The sequence below is a fragment of the Diaphorina citri genome, unplaced genomic scaffold (assembly GCF_000475195.1).
Source record: "Diaphorina citri unplaced genomic scaffold, Diaci psyllid genome assembly version 1.1 scaffold1801, whole genome shotgun sequence".
In the NCBI taxonomy this organism is placed as follows: Eukaryota; Metazoa; Arthropoda; class Insecta; order Hemiptera; family Psyllidae; genus Diaphorina; species Diaphorina citri.
This window is the reverse complement of record NW_007379227.1, coordinates 1-10,387: the sequence shown is the minus strand read 5'-3', so window position 1 is coordinate 10,387 and position 10,387 is coordinate 1. Positions and strand designations below refer to the sequence as shown.

Here is a 10,387-nt window from a genome sequence, read left to right as displayed (position 1 = left end):
ACTGTACCTACCTAGTAAAAGGTTTTACTAACGTATGGGAAGATCAACGGAAAATTTAAAAGGCTGATCGCTGAAGGATTTGTCTGTAATTTTTCTGCACCTCGGTACATTCTTCTGGAATGTCTGTTAAAGTCTGTTTTATAGGAAGGGGTGTTCTTAATGAAATATAGTATTCTTTATCAGTATGTTAAATATGGACCCAAGTGTGGAACCAATGTGCTACTGAAGCAGTAATGTGGTTAAACTTCTAGTACAGTCTGTATAACAGGTATTGGTAGATTGGTACACCCTATATAACAGGTATTGGTAGATTGGTACGCCCCATATAACAGGTATTGGTAGATTGGTACACCCTATACAACAGGTATTGGTGATCGGGACAGGTCCGATAAGATTGGTTCCAAAGTCCTCCCAGAGCTCGGAGACCTAATGGACCACCCATCCAGCTCCTCGCAATATCAAATGCAGGATAACATTATAGGTCTACATAGAGAGGAATGGCCGTGCTAAGTGTTTTTTAATACCCGTGCGTATGTCTTTATAAAACCGATCGTGGCTTCTTCGGTCCTCATAGGGTCTTTAAGGGACCTTGAATTTTTTTGTTTCTTGGAACGGTTGACTTTCTCCTATATTGTCTTCGCTTATGGGACGATAAGGCCTTAGCACTTACTGAACTTACTCTTAGGGTTTTTGGGGACCTTTGAAATTCTATAAGAGTCCTAAAAGATCCTGAATCAGAACCTGATTCTTTAGTAGTATCGAAACTTCTAGGAATTTAGGGGATATATGTATGTATGTATTTTTAGGAAAGTCAGAGATGTGTTGGGAATCGAAATTCGTGTAGGTCATGTTAAAATTCTTCTTCAAATTGGATGCTTCTTCAACAAATTGGTGGGCCAACCGTATCACCCTCTCTGACCCTTTTTGGGGTCATTTACCCAAAGGAATCACCGCTATAGGGACACCAAATTGGGTCCGAAGAGGATATTTAAAAGCGTACAACAATAGGACTATTAAACGGTGATTCGTGTCGGGGAACGAGGGGCAAAGTGGACCTCCTGGAAGCTTTTAGAACGCGGGGTCATTTGGATCTCTTATTCACGTCAATGAAGAAAAATACGCACATATGATTTTTTCTTTGATTTTTGCATCACGAAAGGGAAATATATAGTTCATGTTAGTCACGAATCCTTCGTTGAAATTGAAGGACGAATTTAATTTTTAAGGACTTTGTTACATTTTCCATCTCGGTTTGCACACTTTTAATATTCTAAATCATTGTAAGTTATGGGCCTCGATTTTCCTCTCAACCTCGATCTGAATTCTATGCTAGAATTCTACATATTCTGACTTCTATTTCCAACACATTGTTGTAAAACCTCTAAATCGGTGTAAAATGCAAATTTTCAACCGTGGCCAACTCACCATTGTTCTAGTGAGTGGTAAAAGTTCAAGTTCATTATAAAATGTAGAGAAAATCTTGAATAACCACGATGTGATGTAAAGAAAACAAAGAATGACTTCAACAATACACTACCTTAGTGGTTATCTTCTACTCAAAATGAGGCTGTAATTTCTATTATGTTCCTATTCCTAGTATTTAAATTACTCTTTTTTTTTTTTGCATGCCAGGAACAAACATTTTTCCTGAGGGTAGGTGTTAAATATTTTGGAAGCAACGATGAACATGAATATTATGTTGGTCCACATCAATTTTTCTAATCTTTTTATTAGATACTCGTTAATCGGATTGACATTGTGTACTAACAGAACCTCCTTTCTCTCCCCTGTTTCAGTGGGTGGCATGAACAGACAGAACTCCAAGACCGCCCCTGTGATCAAGAAAGTCGCCCCGCCTACCGTGCCTGATTTCCGCCACTCTGGAAGTTCCTTCGGGTCCGCTGGATATAGCAGCTCCGGAGAAGAATTCATCAGTCCCGCTGATGCTAACAAAGGTAGAGTACTAGTATATGCTATATGCACAGGAAAACCGTAGACTTGGACTTTAGAAAAGGGACCTTTTAAGCACATTCAGTCCCAAACACATACCGTCTCCGTCCCGAGTAGATTGTTTCATAATTGCCTCCGACTCTCATGCATGCTTTTACGGAACTTATTCGGGATTGTGTGCGCGCTGCTTTTTGGAGCCGCAAAGTTTCCTTTATGAACATTGAACATGTCTGCCAAACTTCCGCGAAAATCTGGCAAATCGTGAAGAGTTATAGCTGTATTACGCGAGTCTAGTTAGCAGTCCAGCTATCGAAACAATTGGATATGTGTGATTTCTGGCAATTTGGAATAGAAAATAGTTTTTTTTTTTTTTTTGGGACTGAAAATATTGACTCCATAAGAATCCTCCTTTTTCATTCCTCCCTCTTTCTTTCTCTCTTTTTCCCTCTTTCGCCCTTTCTCTCTCTCCCTCCCTCTTTTTCTCTTTCTCTCCATTCTTCCTCCCTCTCTTCCCCCCTCTATGAGAAAAATATTTAGATATTTGGTACATTTGGCACATCCACTAAAAATAATATCAACTCGTAGCTCTCCACCTTTCTCCCTTCCTCTTTCTCTTCCTCTCTTTCTCTCCCCTCTCCTTCCCTCCCTCTTTCTCCCTCTGTTGACTTTAATTTTTTCTCTCCATTTCTCCTGAGGCGCCTTCTTGTTTTCTCTTTCACTCATTGACTTTCTCATAACAATGGCTCTAAGCTCTTTTCTCTCCTCCTCCTCTCCTCCTTCCTCCTTCTCCTCTTCCTCTTCTTTTTCTTTTTTCTCTTTTTCATTTTCTTCTTCCAAGACACGAGGCTGTACTACTGTCTACTGATCTTGTATAATCCAGCCGAGCCGTTAGGGTGAAACAGGGAGCCAAACTGATTTGCAGACAAACTAAATGCAAAATGGTCGCATTAGAGCTTAGGCTGGTAAGTGGTGGACCACCAGCCTAATAGTTATCTTGGAGGGTAGCACTCCTGCGTTGTAAATTTCCACTCCTGCCCGGGTCGAACTTTATCCAAAACAGATAAGGTTGGTTCTCCAAATTTGGTCTGTCCTATCCTGTCCTTCTTCTCTTTTGGATTTTGGCACGACAAGACCTTCGTTGTTACAGTTCCCCTTATCTAATCTCTTTTCACTCTCTATCTTTTTTATTTATTAGAACTCACCTAATTCATGTTTCGTTTTTCATTTCTTCCAGATCCAGCCGCTATTGGTTACGACGTGACAGACTATCCCGGCACGATGCCCGGCAAATCCCCGGGAGCTCAGTTCAATTACCCCGCCTTCACCTTTCCCGGCCCTCCCTCACAGGTAAACCCTCTGGACCCTTAGTCCCCCCCCCTGGGGCCAATTCCCTGAGCCAAAAAGCTGTCGAAAAAATCAAAATTAGATGAAAATACCGCCAACCGTAGCATCTCTCTTAACCAAAAGCTTAAGAAAGACACACCTACAAGGACCAATGCCTGAAATTTTGGATTTAGGCTCAAAAAATATCCCAAATTTCGCTTCTAGGAGGCATACAATTTCAGCTTCCAAGTTGGAAGGACTATCCCGGCACGATGCCCGGCAAATCCCCGGGAGCTCAGTTCAATTACCCCGCCTTCACCTTTCCCGGCCCTCCCTCACAGGTAAGCCCTCTGGACCCTTGGTCCCCCTCCTGGGGCCAATTCCCAGAGTCAAAAAGCTGTTGAAAAAGTCAAAATTAGATGAAAATACCGCCAACCGCAGCACCTCTCTTAACCAAAAGCTTCAGACAGACACACCTACAAGGACCAATGCCTGAAATTTTGGATTTAGGCTCAAAAAGTATCCCAAATTTCGCTTCTAGGAGGCATACAATTTTAGCTTCCAAGTTGGAAATGTTTTCTTTATACTGAAGGATTTCTGAAGCGCTCTTTAAATGCAAGTACATTATGTTTATTTCTGCAATCTATAAATGCAAGCAATCATAATAAAATCAACCCAGGCTTCTACAACGACCGTGATCCCATTTCTCCTGCAACAGAGCTACCTCCAATTATAAACCTACAGAGTAGGTACCTTATAATTGTTTTTGTTTAGTCAACTCAACCCACTGCTGCAAATTGTTTACACTAAAAAAAACTTCTTGTTTACATTTGTCAGACGAAGTTTAGTGTAGCAAAAGAGTTAACGTTGATTACTTTCAGTATTTTTCTTGCCATAAAAGTAATGTGCGAAATTGTGCAAGTTTTTGAAGAGTTCTTGTTTTGTTTCTGGGTTATATATTTTCATAACTGCTGGAAAGAAGAAGAACTGGCAAAAGTTTCTTGGAGTGTTTCTGAAGAACTTTCTTTGGGAGCAGTTGGATATTTACTATTTTCTTGGGTTCAATATTTTTGCTTTATTGTTTATCTTGAATATTTTTCATTTATTTATTTATGTTATTATTATATGCTTCTTTTACAATATCGTTTGTGATTGCTATTATTTGCATTATAATATTTCTAAAAGAGTGCCCTTAACCTATCCATGGGGGGGGGATGCTAAATCGATTTTGGTGCTTAAAATCAAAATAAATCAGTAGATTCTTTTTAAATCAGTAGATGTTCTGAAATAGACCATTAGCTTTGTCCCTTGATATAATTTTAACCATCAAGGGACAAAGCTAATGGTCTATTTCAGAACATCTACTGATTTAAAATTTATTATTATTATAATTTTAACCGAATTAGGTTTCCACACAGCAAACGGATTCTATTCGATAATAATACAAAAAACCATGTAAAAAGTGGGTTCGATTCTGCTACATATGTATTAGATTGCCAATCAAAACGTACTTTCTGGTACGCTTGTGTTGACCCAGATAGACCCCCACCACTGGAAGCTTTTGAAAAGTGTAAAGAAAATTAATATTAGGTATATTATTTATTTATTTTCTGTAATCAACTCTACAAACTTTACTGAAGGAAAAACTTACAAATCCTTACAATGAATATAAATCAGTAGTACAAAGGCTAGCATAGATCCACGGAACTTATAGCTAACTCATTAAACCTAATAAGAAAAATAGTTCAAGAAGTTTTTCTTCTTTGTAAGAAAAAAGAAAGTTAATTCTCAATAAAGAAGTTAGTTCTCAATAGAGAAATGAGAAAAATAAACCACCCCACCTCTTGCTTTAAGTTTACAGATAAAGTTTTTGTTTTTGTAGAGCTACCTCCAATTATAAACCTACAGAGTAGGTACCTTATAATTGTTTTTGTTTAGTCAACTCAACCCACTGCTGCAAATTGTTTAATTGTTTACACTAAAAAAAAAACTTCTTGTTTACATTTCTCAGACGAAGTGGCAATCATGGATATATAAAAAAAAAAAAAAAAAAAAAAAAAAAAAAAAAAAAACTTTCTTCTTAGTCCAATTGACTGCAGTTAACAGTTAACAACATTTTGTTTTGAAAAGAACCAAATATTTTTTCTCTCTCTCTCTCTCTCTCTCTCTCTCTCTTTCTTTCTTTCTTCCTTTTTCTCGATCTTAATCAATGAATCTTATTTGAAAAGCCTTTGCACAAAGATCTAACCCGGGAGAGTTCGGCGCAAAGGACACGCAAATGTCAAAGTGTTAAACCGAATATCTATTTCAGTCTGAAGGTCATTCTTCAATAAACCCCTCTAATTTTTTTTTCTTTTTCCTTTTTTTTAAAAAAAAATTAAGCAAGGTTTTAATTTATAAAAAAAATATACCTATTATGTACCAAATACTTGTTTAGACTGCGGGAGTAAAGGGACTTTTCAGTCTCATTCTGGCAGTATAAACAGGGTATATTCTATTCTATTCTAATTTCTGTCTTCTTTCCCCTCCGCCAGGGTTCGCTGGAGGAGTGGCTCCACTTGTTACGCCTCAACGAGTACGGGCCCGCCCTAGGCTGCCAGGGCTACACCTGCATTGATGACGTCACTCAACTTACCTGGGAAGATCTCGAGGATATAGGGATCGTACGGCTGGGGCATCAGAAGAAAATCCTGCTCGCTATCAAGCGGGTGAAGGATTTGAAAGCGGGCAAAACGTTTCCACCCCCCTCCGCGTATTCTTCCAACACTATTCAAACACAGGTAAACTGTGCATATCAATTAGAATAAAATAGAATGGAATAGAATAGAATGGAATAGAATAGAAGAGGATGGAATGGAATAGAATAGAATGGAATAGAATAGAATGGTATAGAATAGAATGGAATAGAATAGAAGAGGATATAATAGAATAGAATGGAGTTGAATAGAATGGAATAGAATAGAAAGAAATCCTGCTAGCCATCAAGCGGGTGAAGGATTTGAAAGCGGGTAAAACGTTTCCACCCCCCTCCGCGTATTCTTCCAACACTATCCAAACTCAGGTAAAACTATTTATTTAAATAATAATATCGTATATTTATACTGCTCAGGTTAGCATAGAGTCACCATCACCATCGAGTGCCGGAGCTACGGATTGTGAGTGTCCCCCTACCCACACCACATACCACAGCTTCCATCAGCCCTGGGAACTTGAGACCAGCAGGAACCTGTACTTCACCACTGATCTAGTGCCTATCAAAGTAAGTTTATTAAAAACAAAGTTGTATTTACCTTTCGAAAACTCACCCGATTTCCCTTTTTCTGAGGCTTGTTTTTCCTGTGTAAAAATGTAAATGTAAATGCAGTTTCTTTGTGTTATTATGTCACAACTTTGGTGCTCACTGCAGCATTGTTTTTGTACAAGTTATTCCCGTGGTATAACTTTATGGCATGGAGCTTCACTTAATATTCAAATTATTGCGAAATGAGTTCATTTGTTTTAAGTTTTTACTTTCTATGACGTACAATAAGTATACGGTGTAATGAGGAAGGATTGGAAATAAGTATTGACATCAGTCCAATAGCTCAAAATTTGGAAATGTCCATTTTATGGATTTTTTGGTGTAATGAGGAAGGATTGGAAATAAGTATTGACATCTATCAGTCCAATAGCTCAAAATTTGGAAATGTCCATTTTATGGATTTTTTCAATCTTTAGAACTCTACTCGTAAAAGGGAAGAAAGTTATATTGAAAATTTATTTTATATGTACCTACCTATTTATTTTCGAAACTTCCACAATTTTTCCTACAAGTCCGAAAAAAGTGCTGTTATGAAAAATTGTGTGATGTTCAGACCATATTTTTTTCATTATTCCCTTATTACTCCGTTCATTTGTTACTTTCCATTATGGTTTATTTCTTTCATAATTTTATTATGCTGATTGATTAGTCCATTAGATGTCCAACTGCCCTATTTATTGGAAAATGGAATTCCCTATGAGAGCTGTACATAATTGGGATAGATTTTGATTGCATAAGGGTTAGGTTTTTTCTTTCGTTTGGTACATATTAAATCTTGACATTATACGAATTTTCAGTCTCAACCGACATCGACAGTATAAAATAAGATTGGGAAAAATATTTAATTGATTAAATTAATAAATAAAATTGACAAAAACATAGGAGATGCACATTTATAACCTACTGAGTGAACTATTAAACTTTAACTAGAAAGTAACCTTTTATTGAGATTTTTTGATCAATGTCGTCCGTAAAAGATTCGATTTTCCGTCGATCCAGACGTTGGTCCTGCATTATTTTCAAATTTGAACAAGTAAGTTAAACTGGTATCGTCAAATCAGCAATAAAATTAGATATCATAGCAAAATATCTTTATGGCTTCTCTGTACAATACACGGTACCGTCTTTAAAATATTTTTTATTTTTATCCTTTTAAACCTTATGAGAACTGTTTATGAGACATACTGTGAATATGTTCATATTGTTCATAGCTTCCCATTTGAAAATCTCACGAAACTAAGGTGTCTTTCGTGCAACTAATTTCTTGACCCCGCCGGGAATCGAACCCGGGTCTCCCGCGTGCAAGGCGAGCGCAGTGACCACTACGCCATGGGAGCTGACTATGGTTCAGAACAGGTGCTACCACGCCAAAAGAGGTGAAACGAGCTTCGGACGAAGGAAAATCGCGAAAGGGAACGTACGACTGCAAACCTAGCGTGATCGGCAAACTCCGTGGCCGATCACGCTCGGTTTGTACATCCGAGGTCCCGGGTTCGATTCCCGACAAAGGTGAATTAACATAGAATATAATAGATCAGTTGCGCTTACCTGGGTGATAATGCAAAGTCAGTTTCAAAGTCATAGAGCAAGAAAAATGAGGACCAACGGAATTTTTCTTTTTCTTCTACGAGAGCATACTTGGGTGATGTTTCAAAGTCATAGAGCAGGAAAAATGAGGACCAACGGAATTTTTCTTTTTCTTCTACGACTCTTCTAAGCCCGAGATAAATCGATTTAAAAAATACCGGTAAATCGTGAAGTTTGACGTCACGGCATACGCTCCCGTAGGCGATGAGGTCATAATCTATGACTCCCGCTTCGTTTGTTTGTGCGCAAGCGTTTCTGCGCATTTTGACGTGAAATCTGACGTCACAACCCTTTGAACTTTTTCATTAGAACGGCAATTAAAAATTGAATTTTCGACCTTTAAAGTTACTTTTTTTCGGAGTTTTGACCTCAGATTAGGATTTTTCACAACTTTTTACGTAGGAATCAACCTTTTAATAATAATTTTTACCCATTTGCAACTGCTCCATTGTTCCGTTTTGATTTTTCAGATCCGAGGTGCACGTGGTAAATCCCTGGAATCCCTCGAGGAAAGCATAGGCGGCGGAGTAGGGGGAACCTCCAGCTTTACCGCGCCCGACTTCCCCTCCTCTCCCTGTTCGGGAGGGGTGGGGGGTTGGAGGCGGAGCTACGATGATGCCGACATTACGCCCACCAATGAGACAATGCCGATGGGGGGCGGCGGGGGAGGGGGAACGTTGCCCCGCCCCCGGGGGCTGGTCAGACCCCGCCTCGTGGCCAAAGTACCTGCCCAGTCCTTCTACCGAAACGAGTGAGTGAACTGCTACATTTTTATTTATTTTTTAATCACATTTTATTATTTTTGCTCTGATTGGAAAACCAATGTAGGTATTGTAAGAGCATAAAAAAAGAAAGATAACATATGTACCTCTGCCTTAATCAAGAGGGCATGAGTTCAGTGAGAGTATGGAATTTTGTAAAAAAAAAATGTAAATGTAAATGCAGTTTCTTTGTGTTATTATGTCACAACTTTGGTGCTCACTGCAGCATTGTAGGATTTTTTCCAATATCTCAATAATCCTAAAATCCAATGTTTACCTACCATGCTAACTGGTCAGACCCCGCCTCGTGGCCAAAGTACCTGCCCAGTCCTTCTACCGAAACGAGTGAGTGAACTGCTACATTTTTATTTATTTTTAATCACATTTTATTATTTTTGCTCTGATTGGAAAACCAATGTATTGTAAGAGCAGAAAAAAAGAAAGATAACATACCTCTGCCTTAATCAAGAGGGCATGAGTTCAGTGAGAGTATGGAATTTTGTCCTCTTCATTGTTTAAGAATTTGACCACACATTAGAAGGCACGGTTAGCCCTGTGGTAACCTGCTCGTTTGCCATGCAGAAGGTCCGGTGTTCGATTCCTACATTCAACAAAAATTTGTTGACCCAGTACCTAAATGGTAGTATTGTGCCTCTTCTCGCACATCTGATGATGGGCATGCTGCTACAACACAGACCACAGGAGAGGTTTCATTCTCGGATCGGCTAGCTTTTTCCTATCCTTCCCTCTTCGATTTCGGGACGATAAGACCACAGCAGTTACCTTCAGTTCCCTCCATCAAACCTGTTTTTTTTTTTTTTTTTTTTTTTTTTTTTTTTTTTTTTTTTTCCTTTTATAATCTAAAACCTATTTTCATTTATATTATTCCTAATTCCTCTCTTTTTTCTTCCCCACAGGGACAACTCAAGCCACGGCACTCTCAAACGCTTCCCCCCGCCTTCACCACCCAAGCGAACCTCAGAATGTCCGCTGAACACATCGACCGTCAACCCCAACACTTGTCCCAACACCCTAGGCAATTGTCCCAACACGATAAGCAATTGTCCCAACACCATCAGGTAGTTATTCCCTTGAGATGTGACCTAAGTCTGTCCCAACACGATAAGCAATTGTCCCAACACCATCAGGTAATTATTCCCTTGAGATGTGACCTAAGTCAACTTGGGTGAAGCAGAATTTTTTCCCCCCCTTGGAGCACACAAAAAAAAAAAAAAAAAAAAAAAAAAAAAAAAAAAAACAGGTTTGATGGAGGGAACTGAAGGTAACTGCTGTGGTCTTATCGTCCCGAAATCGAAGAGGGAAGGATAGGAAAAAGCTAGCCGATCCGAGAATGAATCCTATCTGTTTAATAAGAAGTTCGCCCCGGGTGGGAATCAAACCTGTGACAGCCAGCCTAGTTAGCTTAGTTGGTAGTGCGTCTGCCTTGTAAGCGCTAGGCCGCGGG

The 10,387-nt window shown here is 39.0% G+C and overlaps 1 protein-coding gene across 1 annotated transcript; it reads left to right on the top strand.

Annotated features, from left to right (window-relative positions):
- Positions 1 to 1,396: 1,396 nt before the first annotated feature.
- Positions 1,397 to 10,017, top strand: LOC103517307. The gene is made up of 8 exons (XM_026829444.1): positions 1,397 to 1,442; positions 1,797 to 1,955; positions 3,185 to 3,317; positions 3,524 to 3,614; positions 5,739 to 6,053; positions 6,383 to 6,532; positions 8,632 to 8,912; positions 9,840 to 10,017. Exons 1-8 carry the CDS (start codon positions 1,397 to 1,399, stop codon positions 10,003 to 10,005), a joined length of 1,341 nt encoding a protein of 446 aa, XP_026685245.1. The 3' UTR covers positions 10,006 to 10,017.
- Positions 10,018 to 10,387: the final 370 nt, after the last annotated feature.